Source organism: Globicephala melas, chromosome 17, assembly GCF_963455315.2.
Source record: "Globicephala melas chromosome 17, mGloMel1.2, whole genome shotgun sequence".
NCBI classification, from domain to species: Eukaryota; Metazoa; Chordata; class Mammalia; order Artiodactyla; family Delphinidae; genus Globicephala; species Globicephala melas.
In genome coordinates, this window is record NC_083330.1 from 71,608,129 (window position 1) to 71,631,141 (window position 23,013).

At 48.8% G+C, this 23,013-nt stretch overlaps 1 protein-coding gene across 1 annotated transcript in view; it reads left to right on the forward strand.

The window, feature by feature from the left end:
• The window catches only part of TG (thyroglobulin), a 241,822-nt gene that overhangs the window by 74,558 nt on the left and 144,251 nt on the right, over positions 1 to 23,013 (forward strand). The window contains exons 27-34 of the mRNA XM_030875854.2: positions 3,551 to 3,715; positions 10,938 to 11,003; positions 13,047 to 13,127; positions 17,777 to 17,914; positions 18,741 to 18,917; positions 20,342 to 20,453; positions 21,432 to 21,511; positions 22,213 to 22,356. Coding sequence (XP_030731714.2) covers positions 3,551 to 3,715; positions 10,938 to 11,003; positions 13,047 to 13,127; positions 17,777 to 17,914; positions 18,741 to 18,917; positions 20,342 to 20,453; positions 21,432 to 21,511; positions 22,213 to 22,356 — 963 coding nt within the window. The remainder of the gene's footprint in view (positions 1 to 3,550; positions 3,716 to 10,937; positions 11,004 to 13,046; positions 13,128 to 17,776; positions 17,915 to 18,740; positions 18,918 to 20,341; positions 20,454 to 21,431; positions 21,512 to 22,212; positions 22,357 to 23,013) is intronic.

Sequence of the window (23,013 nt, forward strand, 5' to 3'; positions counted from 1 at the left end):
TTGCGGGATGGGTAATGTTTAGATGGTAAGAGAGGAGAGAGAGTCTGGTCAGAGTGGGTATTCCTGGGAGCTGAGCTCAGTTGGGGAGACTGCGTATTCTGGAGAACATCATCTATGACACTGGACTTATCAGTCTACAGACCCAAGGCTATGATCAATTCCAGCATCTGTACATCATTCCCTCCAGACTCAGAGGTAGATACTGTTGGCTGTCTAGCTTGGTCACCTGGTGGGACAGTTGTATGGTGAGTGATGGAAGATATCGGGTGTCAGATTTGGTGATGGGAAAGGGATATTTGGGAAAGTCCATATGGAGTGGGTATATGCTAAGTATGAAGTGGCTTTAAGACATTCACAAAATGTGGACTGAGCTTTTGGATACAAAGATGCAGAGCTCAGAGAGGGAGTCTGGGTGGGAGATGGAAATGTGTGAACAGCCAGCGTTGAGGTAGTAGCAGAGGTGTGGGTACGGATGGATTTCCTAGGAAGGGGGTGCTGGGTGAGAAGATGGAGGAGAATGGGACTGATCCCTGGGGAATATCTACATAACTGATGAAGAATCTGCATAGAAGACAGAGAGGAGGAGACCCAGGAGAGCAGCAGGTCATAGAAACCAGACTGGAGACGGTTGAAAGATGAAGGAAGTTGTCAACAGTTTTGAATGCTGCTGGGTGTTCAGACAAGGTGATTCCTGAAAAATGCTGAGGTCAGCTTGCAGTGGTCAGCAGAGGCTACAGTGAGAATGTTTTGTTGGAGGTCAAAGGAGCCCAGGCAGGAATGTGGATTGAAGTAAGTTGAATCCTAAAATTCCTTCTAGGTTTAATGCTTTGTGGTTATGTGATGCGCATTCATGTCAGTGTTTAGATAAGCAAAAAAATAGACATTGTACACACACATATACACGGACACACGCACACAGGCACACCTCATTTTATTGTACTTCATCGTGCTTCGTAGATGCTGCGTTTTTTTACAAATTGAAGGTTTGTGGCAACTCTGCACCGAGCAAGTCTATCGCGCCATTTTTCCAGGAGCATTTGCTCGCTTTGTGTCTCTGTGTCACATTTTGGTAATTCTCAAAATTTGTCAAACTCTTTCATTATTATTACATTTGTCATGGTGATCTATGATCAATGATCTTTGATGTTACTGTTGTAAAAAAGATTACGACTCGCTGAAGGCTCAGATGCTGGTTAGCATATTTTAGCGACAAGGCACTTTTAAAGTAAGGTATGTGCTTTGTTTTTTTAGACGTAATGCTATTGCACCCTTAGTAGACTACAGTATAGTGTGAACATAACTTTTATAGGTACTGGGAAACCAAAAATTCCACGTGACTCACTTTCTTGCAACTTGTGCTTTATTGTGGTGGCCTGGAACCAGACCTGCGACTGCCCTGAGGTGTGTCTGTATATGTCTCCTTGATGTGTGCCTATATTTAGAAACACTGCAATTCAAATCCAGGGTGCTTTCTGCCTTCTTTAATCTTAACGTCTTTTCTGAGGATACCACAATTTCCCCAGATGTTCGATTACTCACCAGACCACGAGATTTTTCAAATTGGAAAGGTTGACTTCATTTTCCTTAGGATCATCTATGGAGTAATTACTTTGTTCTGGGGAGCAGTAAAGCCCACACAATCCTTTTTTCCATGACATTTCTGGCTAGCAGTTTGCCTGTCTTTCCCTCCCAGTGTAACCCGTGATCCGTGAATTATGTTGATCTGAACAACCACCTCGCAATGCTGCAAGTTAAGCTTTTCTTTGAGACACACATCAAACATCAGGCAGATGTTTTTCCCAGTCTCGTCTGATGGGCAGTCCTGGAATTTTAACTTGTGAAGCTTTGGCTGGATCTGCTGATGACCAGGAACAGAATCCCGCTACATGCTTTTACTGCAGTCTGGAAGGGCATTTAATTTCTGGTAGAGTCCCCCTTGTCCCCGCCCCCTTCTCCCCTGCAGGACTCCAGCCCCTCCAACCTCCAACCCTGAAATGGCTTTGTTTCCACTGATAATTATTAGTGAAAATTCATGAGGCTTCTGGACCTACATTTCATGAGCCTACTTGTAACACAACAAGGAGTTGAGGCAACTTGGAAATGGGGTTCAGTGGCACTTGTGTGGCCTGAGGCTCCCGGGAGCGTAATTGAAGCCGGCTCACGTGATCAGCAAAGTGATTTCAAATCTCCAGCTGGCGCCCACCTCTCAGACACCCGGAGTTCTCATCGACACTTGAGCATTAGTTAAAGAAGAAAGCTGCCTGCGTTTCTCTTCCCAGGTCCGAGAGCCAGAGGAAAAACGTGCCCCACCTCTTGTTTAAGTCCATGATTCTTCCTTTGACTTCGGAGAGGGGCAGCCGCAGAGCTCAGGCTTCCTCTGGGCTCTCGGCAGGCGCTTACGCACCCCTGCTGCCCTGTGCTCGGCTCCGGCTCTGGGTCCGGCCAGGCCGGGCGAGGCACTCACTGCCCTCTGGTCCTTCCTCTAGTTCTGTGCAGTCACTCAAACAGCCCCATCTGTGAAGTGAAGTGGCCTCACCAGCTCAGGGATTCTGGGACCCGGCTGTGCGCTAGGATCACCTGTGGTGCTGTTCACAGGACTAATTCCCAAATGCCACCCTTGCGACCTGTCAAGTCGGAACCTCTGTAGTTGGTGCCCAGGAACAAGCACTTTCAAAGCTCTCTCTGTGATTTTGATATAATCGGTCTAAACACCCTGGTTTGAGAATCACCGAGTTAGTGGGTCTCTCAGGTAACTTTTTACCACAAAGATGCTGCTGATGATAATGATGACGATTAGTTTTAACTACTCAGGTTAAAAGCGGGACAGGAGAGAACAACACGTCAGATTCATAAGCCAGGCATCCGTGAGTCCCCTACGTTGGGGAGATTTTGGTGCAAGAAGTTTAAAACTTATCTGGATTTGGACATAAGTTAGGATAAAGAAGGGAATAGGAGCTGCGGGGTGGTATATTTCCTTTTTCTTTTCTTTTCTTTTTTTCCCCCAGGAGAATCTGAACAACTATACTACCTAGCAGGGTTATGTATCCAAATAATACATAAAGTATGTAATTTCTAGATTTCAATAAATTCGGGCAATGTACTTAACTTATATGAAGCTCAGTTTCCTCATCCGTGAGATGGAGAAAATAATGTCAATAAGAATTAAGGAGATTAATATACTTAAAGCGCTTATCATAGCGCATATCATTCCTTGAAGCCTCAAAAAGATGGAAAATGGAGACAGAGGATTCTGGCAGTAAGACCCCTGGTGGTATCAGAGGTGTCACTGCTGTTGTCCCCATGAAGAAGGGCTCTCATGGAGGAGGAGGTAGTGTCCCTCCTCTCAGGAATTTTCCAGTAAGACAACTGCAGGACGATTGGGGAAGGATAGCCCAAATTAAAACCAGGCTCCTGAGTTCCGGTGTCCACTCCCGAGGAGTTGTTGCCCGCCCACAGCCTACAAGTCTCTCAGGGCACAGACGCGTGTCTCTAAAGGGGCTCTGCTTGGTCCCCATCACACTGACCTCTCTCCCATCTCATGACTCTGTAGGTTCCATCATCTGTGGGTTGCTGAGCTCTCCCGATGTCCTGCTTTGCCATGTCAGAGACTGGAGGGACCCTTCGGAAGCTCAGGCTAAAGCTGTGTGTCCTGGGGTGACGTATGAGCAAGAGAGCCGCCAGGCGACACTGCGTCTGGGAGGCCAGGAGTTCAAGAGTAAGCCTCTGCCTTCTGCACGTGTGCGTTCCTTCACAATGAGCTGTCCTCACCAGCAAGGTCTGCTCCTTTGCTGTGAGCCCTCTCCATACCCTGAGGTGTTTGTCCTTCTGAAAAGAAACTGTACCCAAGAGGGGCAGAAAAAACAACCAGAGCATCTCAGCAGCGCTCCACGGGAAGCGTGACACAGCTCTGGGGCCGCAGGTTGGCTGGCGGGAGGCTGGCTCAGCAGGGCAGCTGCACTGACCTTGACCGGGCTCTTTCACGTGTCTCGGGGGTCACTTGGTGGTTGACCGCTCTTGTCTGGACTTGGCCAGGGTGGCCTGGCCCTACTTCATGTGCCTCTTCTTCTGGATGAGCACGTTCTTCTATGGGCAGAATCAGGAAAGAACAAGGGAAACAAGCCAGGCCGTTGAAGGTTGAGGCTTGGGTCTGTCCCTGTCACCACTGCCTCACTGCACTGGCCCGGCCCGACTGGAAGTCAGGAGTGGGGAAACATACTCCATCCTTTAGTGGCAGGAACTGCAAAGTCCAGTGTAAAATGTGTGACTACAAGGTAGGGGGAAGAACTGGGGCCAAAGATGCGGTATGTCCCCCAGGGCTATCTCCCTGGGTGTATTTCCCCTCTGTCAGTCAAGGAATTCCAGGAGATAACCACAGCACTGCCCATCCTAGATACAGGGGCCCAAGGAACTGTTGGCCCCCCGACAGGGGCTCCACTGACAGAAATAACCATTGAGCTTGCTCCTTGCCCTTTTTTCTTTCAGAAGCTCTTCCAACATTTTCCATAAACGTATAAGCACTGGATCTAGAGATCCCCCCTGAGATCATCCGCCCCACTCCTCATTTTACAGGGAGGGGCCTTAGCACCCGAGGCCCCGGCGGCCAGTCAGCTCTCTCTCTGCCTCCCCCAGCCCCGGCCTCTGCTGCCTGTCAGCAGACCTCCACCAGGGAGGAGTGGAGACTGCTCTGTCCTGAGCCAGGGACCACCACGCCAGGGCTACTCAGTGTGGTCGGGACCAGCAGGCTTAGCATCACCAGATGATCATGAGAAATACAGATTCTCAGGCCTCTCCCCGGACCCCAGGGAGGCCCCAGGAATCTGTTCTAACAGGCTGTCTGGATAATGCCATGCCCGCTAAGTTTGAGAAGCACTGAGTTAGGTGACCTGGAAGTTTCCTTCCGACCTGGACAGTCTGAGTTTTCAGCGTAAACGGGGCCCAGCTGCTCACTTCCCTCTTCCGGACCCAGTGTGCGGTTGGCGCAGCCTGGTCCATCTTGTCTCCTCTCTGCTCTATTTATCTGCCAGCCTGTGAACTCAGAACTTGACCCCATGGTTCCAGTCCACCCTCTGAGTTGAGAAGGGTGAAAGCATGAGCTGGTGTCAGCCAGATAGAGGAGAGGAGGGGACTGGGCAGAGGTCAAAGGAGCCGTGAGATGCCCTGGAAGGTGGTCCTCTAAGGGCTGGCAGAGACCATGTCCTTTCTCCCGGAGAAGTTTCCATGCTTCTCAGCGTACTGCAGCCCTTGGGGTTCTAATGGCAGAGAGCTCAATGTCACCTCCTCCAAAAGCCCTCCCTGACTACCCCTGCAGGTCTTATTGCTTCCTCCTCTGCAGAGCTTCGTGCATGCTGCATGCATTGCTCTGTTAGACAGTGCAGTGGGCAGTGCATCTAAACCCAGCCTTTGCCTGGCTGCTTCCCTCCCTGGCCCGGCTTAGAGTTTGCCCCCTGGTGTTGAATCCCACCTTTGGACACCAGCTGTGTGACCTTGAGCAAGCCAGTAAATACCTTCAGGCCTGATTGCTAATGGAGTAATGACAGTTTCCCTCTCACTGGGTTGTGAAGATGAAAGGAGAGGGTAAACAATGGCAATGGTGATAGAAACATCTTCCGTGGTGCTCACTAGGAGCCAGGTCCTGCTCCAAGGTCCTGGCCTGTTCTAACTCGTGAATCCTCAGCACAGTGCTTTAAGGGAGGTACTACTGGGACTCTCCTGGTGGTCCAGTGGGGAAGACTCCGCGCTTCTACTGCAGGGGGCATGAGTTCCATCCCTGGTCGGGAAACTACAATCCCGCATGCCGCGTGGTGCAGCCAAAAACGAAAGAAAGTTTAATTTAAAAAAGGGAGGTACTATTATCATTATCCCCATTTTACAGCTGAAGACACTGAGGCACACAGAAGTGGGGCTTTCCTACTCAGAGCTTGCACGTAGAAGGGAGCTGAAACCAGGCATTCTGGCTCCACAGTGACGTTCATAACTGCTTCCCTATATCGGCACTTACAGATGATACACGTGTAGAACTTAGTATGGTCTCTGACACATAGTATTACTATTAGGTGATTTTAGTATCATTTAAAAATCTGTCATTTTTTGTTATATTTAAGAACTGGACTTACTATATAATATATAATAAGAACTGTGTCTTATTAATTTCTGGATTCACACCATGGAGCATAAAACCTGGCATAGAGAATATACATAGTATCTGTGGAATGCCTATTTACCAAAGCCTGGAAAAAATATTGCAGAATTTGTGGAATTCCATGAGGTTTAGTTTCTTTTGGGGTAAGTAAAATCCAATAACTTATTTCTATGATGGATAGTAAACACATGGTATCCATTACTCTGAGAGGTAGCCCAGTGTGGAAACAAGCATTTGAAGAAAGACATATGATCCATTCATGGGCAATAAATCCAGAGTGAAATGCTCAACCCAGAGTGTGTGCTCGGTACGTGCCCAAGAAGTGAAGACTATGCCCTTGTCTGGCCTCCCTGAGGAGGAGTGATTACCGAAGACTTTTGAAGTTCTTTATTATTTTCAGTGCCCTCTGTGTATGTATATATTTTGGGGTGCTGGCAGAGCTTTAAGAAGGGAACCCTCTGATGGGGATTTCAGGCAGCCTGAGGCATATTCATGATGTTCCAGACTGAAGGTTGACTTGCACACAGACTGATCTGGAGGCCACCTCCAATTGGGAACAATAGGGCCAAATCCTTCCTTCCCACAGTAAGACATCAGCCTTCAGTACAATTAACCCTTGAGAAAATAAACATAGGGATCTGAATTCTTACTAAAGTGTGAAGAGCTGATAAGTACCTTTTCCTAATGGCAGATATTGATGGAGGGATACTGATGGAGGGAAAGAGGAGTGAGGGTTCCAGGTATCCGAACAACTGAAGGAGACACTGTGGAGTGGATTGGTAGCACGTGGGAAGGGGATAGGGATAACAAAGAGGATTTCTAGCCCTCCCACGGTTGGTTGAGGGCCAGCCTCTTCCTTCCATTTTGCAAATGGTTAGATGGTTTTTAAAATACAGACTCTGGAATCAGACCCCAGGATTCAAATCCCAGTGTGAATGCTTACTAGTTATATGAGCTCTCTGTGTCTTGGTCTTTCCAATTATAAAATGAGGATAATGGTGACTTCTGACGCCTGGGGAGATTGGGAGGATTATAGGAGGAAAGCATGTGAAGCACTTGGAATAGTGCTTGGAGCGAGGCGGGCACTCAGTAGATACTGGAGACCCTGGAGCAATGGTTGGCATTTAATGGTTGGCAGCTGAATCCTGCTTCCCCACCCATCCCCCAGTTCCGTGACCTTGTTCAGAGCACCTAACCACCCTGAGCCTCAGGGTCTTCATCTGTAAAATGGGGGCACACTTTTAAAATATATTACATAAGGCAGTGCTAACGTGCTCTACAGGCTGTAGTTTAAGGTATCGTTTTCCGAACCCCAAGTCCCTGGTCCCCCAGTTGCACATGCAGCAGAGGCGCTCTGTAGGATGTCCGGTGTGGACATCCGTTCTCACTGTTCAGCTCACCGGTACGGCAAGGGTCTGCTTCAGCAGGTGGTTCATGGAGAATGAGTATTTTCTTATAAAATGTAAGTGAATTGATTGCCAGTTGTAGGAAATCACAACCCAACGGAACACACTAAATTCAAATAGTAAGGGCGTCAGCATCCGTGCCGCATTTTACAAAGCATTTTCACATCCATCAACTCAACTGATCCTTTTGACAGTCTGGTGAGGCAGAGGCAATCTGAGGCAGAAGTGTGAGGTTATATCACACTTTTGCTCATGGGGGTGAATTTTATAGCCGTGACGTGTCACACTTCAAGAAGCTATCTTTACATTAAGTGCCATGGCTGGGGCTTCAACTCAAGCTGTGGAGACCGGAGCTGTCAGGGGCATCTCTCACTGTCTGCTGCAATGGCCCTGCATCTAATTTACTGGAAGCAGAAAAGTGCTTCAGAGGTACCCTTGTATCATACCAGCAAATTAAGGAGTCTGGTAATTGAGAATTTTGCTCCCTGGACATCTCTCTGGGGCCGCTGTACTTCAGATATTGGGGAATGAAGGTCATCTACCAGCATATTCTATTTCAAGATTTTAAAGGGCTGTGGGGAGAAGGGAACAAAAGGTGCAGGAAAGGCAGCGGGTCAAGTGTGCACTGCAGAGATGAGCTTGGAGGGGCACGACAGCCATGGCGAGGGGAGTTGCTGAGCTAGCCCAGCTATCGCTCGTCCTGACAAGCAGCTGGGTGTGAGGTGCCAGGCCAGGTAGCAGACTACAGAGACAGGTGGAGTGGTTTCTGCTCTCAAGGAGCTCACAGGCTAGTTGGGGTGACAGATATGGACATTATTAAAGTAGAGTGGGCCTCCTATTTGCTCATCTTATGGACTGATGAAGGATTGTGGGACGCAGAACCCCCTTTAGCACTTCTCTCCTCTTTTGTTAAGCCAGACAACTCCATGGGAGTAGGGTAGACTTCTAATATTACCCAGAACAAACAAATACACCCCAAAACAAATAACCCCACAAATCACCCGGAAGCAGTCTTATCAGCACGTTTCACTGGCTGTGAGGTTTCTCTTTCCTGTCGCCGATTTCTGTTTAACCTGGTGCCAGGTTGGCGTGTGTCTCCGTAGAAGAGTCCACTCGGGGTCTGCCTCTCCCCGATTCCCAGTGGACGCGTCAGGTGTTCTCAGCTGTTTGGTGTTGTCTGGATCATCTTCTTGTTTCTAAGAAAAAAGGCTTGGGAAGCTCTGGGGCTGCACATGCCCCATTTCTGACAACACCTTGCAGTGCAGATGAATTAAAAAATAGGCAGACTGAACATCCCCTAGTGCCCACAGGGATTTAAAATTGGATAGGAAAGACAGGCCTTGGAAGAAATACTCCTGGGTTTTTTCTACATCCCAAAGGCTTCATGTTGTTGATTAATGGTGAGGCTCAGCCCGATGGCTGGCGTTCTCTTTGTGGGAGTCTGTTTTGTATCAATGATTGTCACTACCTTGGGGTGCTGGGAGCTGAGTGGAGGAACTTACATGCATCTATAATGTTCATGGTCACCAAGGGCATCTGGAGTAGATGTATGATGGACACCTAGACACAGGATGCCTCTCTTAGTTCTTTACGGTAGCTGTCATTAGCAGTAAGCTAATGACAGAGCCTGAGACAAGGATTCAGGAGTGTAGTTTATGTAGGAAGGGCAAGGAATATAAGTAGAGACGTGGTGGAAGTGATGATACAGAGAAGAGAAAACGGCCTGTAAAAGAGGGACTCTGAAACCTAGGTTTTCCAGTTTAGGATCGTGCCCACTCCCACGTCGTAGATTCAAACTACTCATACCACGTGCCCCCCAACCCCCACCCCAGATGTAGCACATGATCTCTGCAGAAGTGTCCTAAAGTCAATTAAGACCACACAACATCCATCAACCCTCGAAGGTCAGGCTCCATGCCAAAGCCCTACAGTTCTAAATGTGTGTGTGTTCCTGCAGCCTTGATTACAGAGAGAGCAGATCACATAAGGCAGAGTCTGCAGGCCTGTTTGTGCAGCAGGGGTATTTTAACTCAGTTACTGTGGAAGGCATGGGACGATGTCTGGAAAGTCTAAACCATGAGCCAGGAAGAGGAGGGATGAGGTTTCCTTCTGTTCTATATATCTTCTTACCATCAACAGTATTGAACTGGGGAAGTTTGGGGGAATGGAGTGCAGGATCAGAAGTCTGCATTAGGAAAACTAATTTGCTGGCCAGCCTTCTTGTGCTTGGGCAGATGAGGCTCTGCACTTACTTGGTAGACTCTGAAAACCACTGACTGCTTTGTTTTCCCTATTCGTTTGTCTTTGCATTCGTTATGGTGCTGAACGCTGGTTCTATGGCAGGGATAATAATAGGTGTGGGTGATATAAAGAGGAATAAGGCCCATTCTCAGCCCCTGGAAGCTCACAGTACATTCAAGGAGCTGGAAAATTATGGTCAAGCATGAGGTTGAAGACAGTCATTCCCAGCCTCACAAACACCATCCCCACTTGCCAATGGGGCAAGACTCTCAGAGGACGTAAGTGACAAGGAAAATTAACAGAGCTGTTGAGGCTTCTATGAGTTTGGTTCACTTTAAACCAATCCATAGTTCCTTAAGTGATTCTCAGTGTCGCAGGATCCTGACCCCTCCCCACAATAGTCCTTTTGGTGCTCTAAGAAAGACACGTGGGCTCTGGTTTTGGAGGATGGAGGGAACGAAAAGTGCCCACTGAACTGAGACGGTATCTTGACACTGTAAAATGAGGCAGGCAGCTCGAAATAATCAGTGGGTCTATTTATTATAGGGTAACTTGCTCACAGGGTGGGATGGGATTGAGCATCAATGATCTGGAAGCATTAGTAGCTGCACTCTGCACTACTGAGGAGCCGCTAGGACAATTTTATAATTAACCTAGAGTATGGGGGTACGTGCTTGGAAACAGGACGTGCATTCCTAAGTGAAGACTTATGAATGGGTAACTAGTCTCATGGGTGCTGGGAATACATCAGCCAAGGTCTTCATCATTGTTTGGAGGCTACCAGAGCATAGAGGCCACCTGGACCTAATGATCATTAAACAATATCTATTAACTACAAAGCCCTTGATGACAGAGAAGTGATTTATGGCACAGTACGGCCCTAGGCAGGGTCAGTGGAAGGACAGAAAGGATTGTAGGGGCCCAAGATGGCATCAGTTATGCTAACATCCATACTTCTGGCCAGCTCTGGTTTTGTACCAGCAGCTGGAGGAAAGCTTCGAGAAGATTTTGGGATGTGCCTTGTGTGGGAAACAGAGTTTCAGGCCCAGGAGGGGCTCCAGTGTCGGGGAGGTAAGGCAGTTATGATCACGGTGGGTCCCCAGTAGGAGGAAGCACACTCAAGCTCATACAAATAAACATCTTCTTTGCAGGTCTGACACCCCTGAAAGGAAACCGGAGCACCTTTACCAGTTCCCAGCAGGTTTATCTCTGGAAAGGTAAGCTCTGTGGTGGGAGGGGGTGAGCAGACACTGATCACAGGAGACGGTCTGGACCCACTTCTCACTCACAGGGCACTCTGCTCCCCAGAGAGACAATGTAGAGATTTACTTTCCAAGTGAGTGCTCTGTGTGGATAGAAGGGCCCCAACGCTCATCAGATAAGATACCACAGTGTAAAACAAAAATGAAAAGTGTGGAAACCTAAGGAAGGATGAAGGAAGTAAGCACTGGTTCCTGTGAGATCAAGTTCATTGACCACAAGCTGCCCTTGTTAGTAGGATGGGAGCTCTGAGGCCACCGCAAACTACAGGAGGCATTTCTCCAGGGGGCCTCGGCCGCAGGCCCCTCCTTCCCCGAGGCTCGGTGAGGGACAGGACCCCAGGGGGGTGTGCCATGGGCTCCTGCTTAGAGCTGATGCTACCGTGGGTTCATGGGACAGGTTGGGCTCAGATGAAATGCGTATTTGGCATCTCTTTTCTGCTTTGTTTGTTCTCCTTTGAATTTAATGAACCTTGACCTAGTGCCTACTCAGAGCCAGGGACTGTGGAAGGCATGTACAATGAGTCTAACACGGTGAGAGAGATGAGTGAGGCACAGCCTTGACCTGGAAGGGCCCCAGCCTCAGGAGGGAGCAGACAGGCAGGGATCCTAGGTGTCATGGTCCTAGGTGCCGGGTGAGAGGCATGGGGAAAGATCCCGGCCACTGTACCACTTCCCTCCTCTTCCCATGATCCCTCCTGACTGATCTCCAGTCCTCTAAGAGATAGGACTGGTGACCTGATTCTATGCCTGTGAAATAGTGTGAGAGAGCACAAAGGGTGGGCTTAGAGTGACTGGGTAAGAATTCTGGTTCCTTTACTTCCCACCCGTGTGAGCTTGAACACATGGGTGACAAGGCAATAAAAATGGTCCTGGCCTCATAGAGTTGTGTGAGCATTGGCTCAGTAATTCCTATAACGTACTTAGTACAGTACCTCGTGCATCATCCATGCTAATTAATGTGAGTGATGGTGGTGGTGATGATGGTGGATGATGAGCAGGAGAAGGAAGAAGGAAGAAGAAGGAGAAAAGGAGAGGAGAGGGGAGGAAAATGAAAGGAAGGTGCCCATCATGGTTTTCATTTTAAGGTGATATAATGAGATGATACACTTCTTTTCTCCTTTAGTAATACCCATATGGTACATGCGGGGGTTGATATTCTGTTCACTTTTCAGACAAAAAAAAAAAAGAGACTTGGAGAGGTTAAGTGAGATGCTCACAGGAGCATCTCAGGAGGTGGTCCTGGAGTGGGACCCAGACACTGGTTCCAGTGCTTTCTATTTATTAGAAATTTCTGTGTTGTACAATATAGCCTTGTAGCTTAATGACTATAAGTGGAGTATACCCATTAAAAATTGTGAATCACTATATTGTACAACCGTAACATATAATATTGTACGTCAGTGACACTGCAATTTAAAAAAATTAAAATTCTGGTAAATGATTTGCTAGCTGGTGAAAAATTAAGGACTTGCTTCTCCCCAGGACATTCGCCCCACTAAACAGAAGCACCCAAAGACCTGCCTAAAACCTGGTTCCCCTGTCACGGAAGACCTGTTCCTGACTTGGGAATTTCATTTAATTTTTTCAACTTCCAATTCATCTACTTTCCACCTGCATGTTCTGGGATAAGTTATTTCAAGTCTGTGAGTCTCAGTTTTCTCAAGAGTAAAATGGAGGTCTTACTCCTTCCCTTCACAGGGGGTCGTAAAGACCAATATTTATAAGCGTATCCTGTTAACTCTAAAAGACTTTACCAGTGCTAGCACTGTCAATATCAAGGACAATAATAGTTCCCTTACGGAGAGGGTGGCTGATGTTCCACAAAAGGCCCAAGAATGCAGACCTATGCCGCTGGATTTGTTCCAGATTGTATTGGGGCACCTGGCTGTGGACCATGAGTGTTTCCTACATTGTCATTACCATTTTGTTGACCAGAGGAATATCTCCCCTTTTCCTCCCCAATATTAGAACAGCGATCCTTTTCTTTTTTTCTCCTAGATTCTGACATGGGGTCTCGGTCTGAGTCTATGGGGTGCAGACGAGCTGTGGAACCAAGGCCAGCGTCTCCAGCAGAAACAGGTACCCACCCCAAACCTCTTAATATACTTGGTATCTGGCTGGGGAGACAGATGGTGATGCCAAGGGTCTGGTCGATGAGTGGACCCATGAACACCACTCCATTCTGCAGCCATGGACCCCGTCTAAGCTTCTAATCCACTATCCATTTCGTTAATACGGACCGCTCCTCGGAGGGGCAATTGGCACAAAAAGTAAGGTGAAATGACTGCAAAGTCACCACTGCTGCTGAGAAAGAAAACAACCATAATAACAAATCCAGCAAAAGACTATTAAAGAGCAAAGTTCATCTGAAGGTGATCAGTGCCTTCGATTATGTACACGCTGAAGAATGTAAGCAAAATGTTCATGTTCTGGAACTGTTTATGGATGAGATGTCTGTGAGGGTCTCTTGAGAGAGAGTCATTTTATGCAGTGGAAGATGTAAATCCACAGCTTCCTAGGGGCAGCGTGTGTGTGGTGTCTGAGGCTTCTCCATTGCCCGAGGCTACAGTTGTTTTTCCTTAGGTGGAGCTGAAAGTCCGGGTTGGGGGCAGAGGGAGAGGGAAAGAGAGCCACGTAGAGAGAGAGAGAGAGAGGGGAGGGGAGGAGGGGGTAGGGAGAGGGGAGGCAGTCAGCCTGCAGCACGGTGGTGGGGGACAGCACACCAGAGGGGAGAAACACCACATTGCACAGCAGAGAGGCTAGGGCTGGAGCGGCTGTTGGCAACTCATTACGAACTGCATGGCCATGGGTACTTTGCTCACCTCCTGTGAGCCTCGATTCCTGCTGTGTAGAACGTACCTTGCTTTCCACTTATCCTCTTATAGAGAACATACCTGGAAGACATCTGGCACATTGCCTGGTACATAATATCCCCAGATGCCCACACAATGGTAGTTTCTTCCCTTTCCCATGGCTTTGGTGCAGATAAAAATGAGATCATGTACATAAATCATTACAACTGGGGCTCATCCCATACTAGCTGTTCAGCAGTTATGAGTTCGCTCTGCGTTCATAGAGCTGAGGGCTCGAGGGCTGTGTCCTGATTCAGAGTGTGGCCCTCAGGTCAGTAGAGCAGGGTTCGAATCCCAGCCCTGTCTCCATCTGCCTGTGCAACCCTGAGTCATCTTCTCTGAGCCTCAGTTTCTCCTTCTTTAAATGAGAGTAATAGCAGTCCCCATGAGACGGGGTTAGAGGATGTAATTCTATAAGTTGCCGTGACACAGAGCAGGTGCTCAAAAACCGGTAGCTGTTATTATGTGGTAGTTGGGATTATAATCCTAGCACCGAGCCTGGCTCGTAGCAAGCCTTCCGGAAGGTTCTGTCCCCAGTCCACCTCTCTTCCTGTATTGCCTGTCGGACAGCAGATCCCAGCTGGGGACCGTGCTAGGGTCACGGGGCGTATTCCCGTCCAAATGCCTTAACAGCTATGCCCTTCTGCACCTTCGGAGGTTTGTAGTGACAGCTTCAGTCTTGCCAGCGAGCTGGGGGGAGTGGGGGAGTGGGCACCCTCACAGGAGCCTTCCCCTTCTTGTTCTCAGGTGCAAGCATTTAGCTGGGTCCCTCCTGCACAGAGACCTGGCCCCTCTCCTGTCCAATCTTTGCCTGCACTGGCAAATCGGCATATTGGTTGTGTCCTGGGAGCCTCCCAAGCCCATGGCTGCTGTTCAGGTTTCTCTGCTGCCACAGGGGCAGGGGGAGTGAGCTCACCAGGCAGGGGAGCAGCAGTGAGCCCGCTCCCCCTTGAGACTCCTGGGTGCCGGGCCCTGCCTCTGGTGCTTTAAATCCATCGCCGCACAAACGTTGACAGCCCTGCTCATGGCTGTTATTCTTCCCATTTTACCAATGAGCAATGCGGGGCTCAGAGTGCCTGGTAGCCCTCGCTTCAGCCAGTCCAGTGCTAAGAAAGCAGCCACGCTGGGATTCAAACCCTGGCCAGCTGACTCTAAGGCCCAGGTTCTTCTAGAACACAAGCTGCTCCCAGGTGCAGACAGCATGGACTTGAGAGCTGAGTCTTGGTGGCCCCTGGTGGACAGGGCAGACGGGTTCTGTTTGATTTGCAGAGTAGACTTCTGATTTTATTTAACAGAGCCAATATTTTTAAATTGGAAGATTTTATATAAAAATTCAGATTTCCAGCTTCTGTAGAGAAAAACAGAGGAAAAGCTCTAGCAGCGCAGGCTTCAAATTTCTGCCTGGCGACCACCCTCGAGCTGAGCTGAGCTGCCCCCTCCATGGGGTGTGGCTCTCCTGTTTGCCCCTACCCCCCAGCACCCTACACTCCTGCAGGCCAGCCTGCCCTGGGGACATTTACGTTCGTGATCCCCAACCTTAGCAGCGCCTCTGAGTGGTAGCCAGACCGCTCACGGCCATGTAAATGTGAATGTTTTCCTGGTACTTGAGAATGTTCTGTAAAATCCGTCATTATCCACTGTGCCGGGCGCATCTACAAAGCTATCACATGATTCCTACAGGAAGGCCTGCCTCTCCTCCCCCACCGGGAGACCCTGGAGGGCTTCAGGGTGAATAGACAAAGCCCAGCTTGGGTTTCCCCTTCCCAGCTGATTACATTCCTGGACTTGAGGAGATAACGCCCCTGCAGGAGAAGCCCCGTTGATGGGCTCCCCTGCAGTGGGGTCACTTCCCTGGCCAGTGCTCCTCCGTGCTCCCCAGAAGGGCCTTTCCCAGTCACAGCACAGTGAGGAATGTTCCCCTTTCTGCTTCCAGTTACTGCAGTTACTCCGAGTGTCTCAGACACACACAGAAAAGCAGAGAACAACCTCCCAGCTGGCAGCCCCCTGTTGGCCTCCTGGCCTTCAAGAGGATTGCAAAGTTTTGAGAGAACAAGTCGAAAATGGATTCTTCCTAATGCAGCATCAGGGATAAACTGAGAGGCTACAGTATCCATTCTCTCACCCAGCAGACATTTTTGGTGCACATACTCGGTGCCCTCAGAAGTTCCCAGGCTGGTGAGAATTCCCATGTGCCAGCCGCGGCGGGCCAGGGTCGTGAGGGCTGCGATGGGGTGTCAGTGCAGAGGGATTGCAGGGAGGGAGGATGCTTGGCAGCCAACAGGTAACGGGGCTTCTCAGAGGAGCCTGGGAGATCTGCCAGGCATTTCCAGAGAACATCTGGGTGAAGGGGTTCCAGGCAAGGGGGGTAGCCTGTGCAGAGGCTCTGAGGACAAAGTGTGACTCCAGGATCTACAAGTGAGCCTCTAGGCTGGCTATGTTGTTTTTCCTTTCTTCCTCTGCTGTCTTAAGGGGTGGTGTGTGCGCTCCTACCTATGCCAGGTATGGTTCAGCAGGGAGACAGGCATGCAACCAGCCATGGCACAGTAGCATGGGGAGCAATAACCCAAAGGGCGGTGGCTGCACAGAGGAGGGGCTGGCGACACGGTTCCTGGGGTCTCTGTTTGCACTAAACTTCTGGCCCTGCCAGACCTCATACACTTTTATCCCCTTTGGTGGTAGTTGTTGGTGAGGAAACCCAGCCTTTGTGAGCCTGCTTTAAGTGGCCTGAAGAGTGGGCTTCTGAGAAGATGCTGCAGTCCAAGGCAACGTGGGGTATGCGTGGGCTGTAGAGCCCCTCATTCCAGAGCCCCAAGCTAAGGGATGCTGTAAACCTGCCCCAGCTCATTCCATGATCCGCTTTATGCCCCCAGTGAAAGCCCCTCTGGGAAGTCAGAGCCCTCATGAGGTGCAGAAATGTGCCCCTACTCCTGGGCTGGGGTGCTGGGTCCCTCAACGCTGGAGACCCTCTTTATAGAGCCACTGAACATCAGAGCAGGAGGGAGCAATGTTGGTCCTTGAAGCCCAGGAGGACTAGGCAGGTGACGAGGAAGGGGGTAAAGGGCAAGTGAGCACGGACAGTAGTCCTGGGGCAGCGGTGAGGTGATGAGCTGGAATTACCAGTGTTCTGGGAGCAGAATAGCGATTAACTACACGATTAATGTAGTGTAATGTACATGCTTCTTGAGTGTGAGTTGAAGCAATCAGAGATGAAGCTCCAAATGCAGGTAGAGCCCGGACCAAGAAGAAAGCTTGGACTGCCGTCCCATGGGCAGTGGTGTACCCGAGAAGAGCCTTCAGCCAGAATCATGGCGTATGAAGACACAAAGAAAGATGGGGGTGGGGTGAGGTGGGAGATATGAAAGCTGGAACTTTCAAGTCTGGGGCTGAGCAGAGCTGAGAGCTGTCTTCACAGATGAAGGCTGCCATTGGGAGGAAGTTAGAACTTCCATGTGGCTTCGGAAGACAGAAGGAGCATCAGTGGTTCACATTTACAAAGGGGCAGATTTGGTTCCTCAACGTCCTAATGATGGAGTGGGTGGCTGCGGTGGGCACAGACATGTCACGCAGGGCTGCAGGGACCTCGGCCAGAAATATCTTGGGGAAGAGTTCTGCATTAGGTGAAAAGTTAAACCAGATGGCTCCCAAGTTTTCTCCCCAACCAAGATTCTAAGGTGTTGCAACTCCATAATTTTTAGGGCTTTCTGGGACCTTCTGAATCTGTCCTGCCTGACAAGGCTCCCAACCCTATTGACTCCAGACATGCTGTGGCCTCACACAGCCTGCAAGTGTGTGTGTGTGTGTGAGACAGACAGAGAGACAGAGATTTTCACCATGGAGATACAGGCAAAGGAAGTTGACTTGCCCCTTCTTTTTCAGATTTGACAACAGAGCTTTTCTCCCCTGTGGACCTTAACCAAATCATTGTCAATGGAAACCGATCCCTGCCCAGCCAGCAGCACTGGCTTTTCAAACACCTATTTTCACTGCAGCAGGCAAATCTGTGGTGTCTTTCTCGTAAGTATCCTTAGACCTCCTCCTCCTCCTTCTCCACCCTGTGGTCAGGCATCTCAGGCCTAGTTTAAAAACTCTTGAGACACAGATATGATCAAATTCAATAGCATAACTCAGGGGTCCCTTCAGTGTTCGTGTCATGGGTGATACAGAAGACAGGACATAACCCATATCTTCAAGAAGCTAATCGTGTAGTTAGTCTCTACTCTGCTCTCAGAACCTATCATCCATCCATCCACCCATCCATCCATCCACCCATCCATCCATCCATCCATCCATCCATCCTTTACCTAACAGGCACATGCTGTGTTGCACAGGTGCTGTGATCTAGGCCTTGTGTTTCACCTTGGGAATAAGAAAATCAAAATCAGCCATATGCCTCCCCATGAGGGAGCTCACGTGTACCAGTGGCAAAGTCTGACACGGGACTGGGAACAGGGGAGATTGTTCACAACGCCACCAAATTTTACATCCTGTGGCCTGTGGTCTGAGGTCCTGACTGCCTCTGAGATGGTCCTGGGCAGATCCAATGGAGTTTTACCCTCTCTGCTCCCATATTGCTGAGTTTCCAGCTGACCCCTCACCCTCTTGGACTTTGCCTTTTTTTGGAGCCACCTGGACTCCCTGTTTCGTGCATGGCCCTCTCCCCAGCCAGGAGAACCCTAGTGTTTTTCTTGGGCCTTCCAGACTGGACAGCCTTGACTGACCTGGGCCTCTTCCCTGCCTGGGAAGAGTCCCCACGGGGCATTTCTCCCAGAAGGTCCTGTAGAGGTAGCCCTCCACTGCTGGCCTCCCTAGGACTAACACCCAACTGTTCTCTTGCCTGTAGGCTGTGTCCAGGAGCCCTCTTTCTGTCAGCTGGCAGAGGTAACAGACAGCGCACCCTTGTACTTCACCTGCACCCTCTACCCAGAGGCCCAGGTGTGTGATGATGTCATGGAGTCCAGTCCCAATGGCTGCAGACTGATCCTGCCCCACAGGCCAAGTGCCCTCTTCCAGAAGAAAGGTGAGTGCTTGGTTGGATCAACCCAAACCACGTTTTTAGTGGGCTGCTGCCTCTGTGGCTTTACAAATATCCAGATCAGTTCTTCTTCCTTGAAAAATGGACTTCCCTGGCAGTCTAGCTGTTAAGACTCTGCGCTTCCACTGCAGGGGGTACGGGTTCGATCCCTGGTCGGGGAGGTAAGATCCCACAGGCTGTGTGGAGAGGCCAAAAAAAAAAAAATGTCTAAAAGTAAAGTTACCCAGTCTTCTTGTAGAGATGCAAAGGCATTTAGAAATGCATCAAATTGACTAGAGAGAATAATCTCACTCTGGAATCCCACTGCTCATAGAAATCATGTTTTTTGCACATAGCAGGTGGAATTCCAATTGACCATTTATTATAGAAAATCCCAACAATTGTGGCTTCAACAAGATAGAAGTTGATTTTACCCCTTTGAGAACATTAATGTTTATTAATGTTTAACATTAATACTATTTGGGTGGAGGGGGGTTCACCTTGCCCAGTCTTCATTTCTTCCATCATGCTGAGATCTTTCATTTACTGTTCTATCTTCCTTGCTGGAGGCCTTTCTCAGGTGTCTGGTGACCCTTGATTTTTCCACTTAAATGTAAGACAGGGGCCCAGAAGCTAACTGGGAAGCTCTGAGTGTGTTGTGGGAGCTTGTTGACTTGGGCTTTCTTGGTAGGATAATCTAGTTGGGCCACCCTTTGGGGACTCCCTTACGTCCGTATGTCTAGGCCCTTCCTCCAGAGGAATCTTGTAATATCTGGCCTGGGGGTGTGAGCCTGGATGCTTGTGGTTTAGATGCCAAATAAGATTGGAAAATTAGGGGATCTCAATATTCACCATGTGGACTGACTGGAAAAAATCCCCCGGCTTCGGTGTGGTACCCCCTCCATTACAACTCAACCTGGCACCCCCGAGAGACCCCATCCTTCCATGGTAGGAAGGGGCAGTTGTTGGCTGTGGAAAAAAGGGGAGGGCCTCTGGAGACCTAACTGCTTCTGCAGAAGCTTTCCAGCCCATTCTGTTTTAGCTCACTTTCATCCCACTGCTGCTGATACTGAAACTTTTGGGGATTCCAGAAGGTGTGTGGGGTTGCTTCTCAGTTCTTCCCACAGAAAAGTCGAGAATTCAGCGTTCTTAGATTTATTAGGTCAACTTTTACTCCTCTGTGTTTTTCTAGCTTCCAAAATTTCTCTCTCTCTCCCCTCTCCTATCCTCTTTTGCCTTGGGGGTATATGCCTTTACTATGATTTTAGTGAGATTTGGGGTGGGAGTAGACTGTAAGTACATGGGTTTAATATGCCATCCTAATCGGAAGCTTTCAGTACGGTTTGTATACCTTTGTCCCCCTACAAAAGTATCTTTATGGCTGCAGCACATCTCTCCTTACATAATACGTCTTTCTTCCCTCTGTGTAGTTGTACTGCAAGATAAAGTGAAGAATTTTTACACTCGCCTGCCGTTCCAAAAGCTGACGGGGATTTCCATTAGAAACAAAGTGCCCATGTTTAACAAATCCATTTCCAATGGGTAAGCTGTTTCCATTCACTCCCGCCCCACTGCAATACTTAATAACGACCCTTCTGTTTTCATAAAGATGGTGATATAATATCAGTTAAAGGCACAAGCATAAAAGACTGAAAAACCCAAAGCAAAGGGTGAAAAAGTAATAAGGAGGTAACGATCTAAAAACCATGGCTAAGGTCAGTTACTAATAGTCAGCACAACATTTAGCCCTGAATATCTGGTCAGCTGACGCAAAAGGGAAACACTGACCCGTGTTTTATCAGTTAATACAAGTTATCAAGCATTGTAATAAAGTTGACCAGCCAAGTCTTCCTGTGCTGCACTCAGAATCCAGAGAGCAAGCAGAACTTTCAGCGGGACCATAGGCATATCACGGCTTTTAATTTATTTAATTTTTTATTTAAAAAATGTATTCTATTATTGATTTAATTAGTCAGCTGTAATTTAGTTGTTTTCATTAAAGGTGATGTTTCTCTCCACCAGTCTGTCGATCTCACCCACTTTTTACAAACTGCATTCCTGGGTCCTACCCTGGACCTACCGAATCAGCATTTACAGGGGGCTCAGGAATCTGAGTTTTAACTAAGCTCCCCCTGTTGAAGTTACAATTCGAGAGTCCTTGATCTATGAATTGTTGATCTGCGAAGTGTTGTTGGTTTATGAAACTACGCCATGCTGCTGGCATTTAAGATCTGCTTTTGAAAATGCAGATTAAAAGATGATACAGGATGGTCTGCCTTGAGCTCTGGCTGGGCACCACCCATGCCGACAGGAAGGGGGACGAGAAGGAGGGTGGGAAACGGAGATCAGTCTGACCCCGGTGCTGGGATGGGCGCTGCGGGAGCAGAGCTTGTGTGTCTGGACTCAGGAAAGGGTCGTCATAGAGGGCAGGCCCCCAGAAGGCAGTGGTAGCGATTCAGCCTGCCCCATAGGTCCTGCCCAGCACAAACCTTCAGGCCTGCTCTTTTCCCCTTCCTCCAGCTTCTTCGAATGTGAACGACTGTGTGACGTGGACCCGTGCTGCACGGGCTTTGGCTTTCTGAACGTTTCCCAGTTAAAAGGTAATAATGGTAACTCCCTCTGGTCTGCATACAACACTTTACAGTCTAGAAAACCCATTCACGTCTACAGTCTGATCTAATCCTCAGCATCTCCTCGTGTGGGTGGAGAAGAGTGCCTTTCATTCACAGATGGGAGGTGGGGGCTTGGAGAGGAGAGGTGGCTAATAAACACGGTAGCTGGGACATGGCTCCTGGCCCAGTGCCCAGTCAGCGTTACACGACTCTTCTCCCTGACCCAAGTAGCCTTCCTGCCATGGCTCACTCAGCTGTCTTCTGCTCAGCTTTCAAGACCTGGGTCAGGCAGCTTGCTAGTGTGAACTTTGGATCCATCCATATGATCTGCATTTAAATCTTGATTCTGGACAAGCGACTTAATCTCTCTGAGCCTTGGTTTTCTTATCTGTAAATAGGGATAGAAATGTTACCCTCCTCCTAGGGCTGAGTGAGGACCAAGGAGTACGATGCAAACACAGCCCCAGCATAGCCCTAGGCACACGACAGGTCTGTGCTGTCTCCATGATGTCCTCTCTGATCAGAAGCTCATTAAGGTAGCGGGTTTTTCATCAGTGACTAAGATCGTCACTGGAATAGTGTGCTGCACCTCAAAAGTCTGCTGAAGAATGAGTTTGCAGAATTTCTCTCATTCCGTTAGAATCTTCCATCATGATCATTTCCCTGGTCCTCGATATTTTTTGCTCCAGGAGGAGAGGTGACATGCCTAACTCTGAACAGCTTGGGAATTCAGACGTGCAGTGAGGAAAATGGAGGAGCCTGGCGCATTCTGGACTGTGGCTCTCCCGACACTGAGGTCCGCACTTATCCCTTCGGGTGGTACCAGAAGCCTGGTAAGTGATATTCTCCGAACAGCTACATGGACATCTTTAGTTGACTGCTTCTCAACTGTCTGTTAGGATGATGTCCTTGGCCCCGGGAGGAAATTAGTCAGGATTCACTGGGTGCAAGCAACAGAGACAGATTCTATTTAACGTAAGTAGAAAAGGAACATATTGGAAGTCTGCTTGTAGAGTCAAAGGAAAGATGTCCAACTAGGTCTCAGCTCCATGGATGTATTCAGCAGGAGTGAATGGACAACCTCTTCAGTGTGACACTGTCTTCCTCAGTCTGCCCCAGAGGGTTTTGGTGGTTGTGTTCAAGCTTTAAATTTAAGGGAGAGAGTCTGGCCCTGGCCTGGTCCTTGCCCTAGAAATGAGAGTAACAGGATGTCTGACCTGGAGGAACCTTAGAGGTCTGTAACTTTGATTTCACATTCTGCATATCACCCAACACAATGCTTTGCCCAAAGTAGGAAAGGAGAGGAGAACTGACATTCCTCATGTGCCCACTGTGTGTCTACATGTGTGCTGCGGCTTCTACACGGGTTATACAATATATTACTTAATGCCTCCATGGAGTAGACATTATTTCCTCCATTTTAAGATGAGGAGAGTATGGTGTAGACAGTGGAAGTTATTTGACCCAAACCACATAGCCATCAAGAAGCA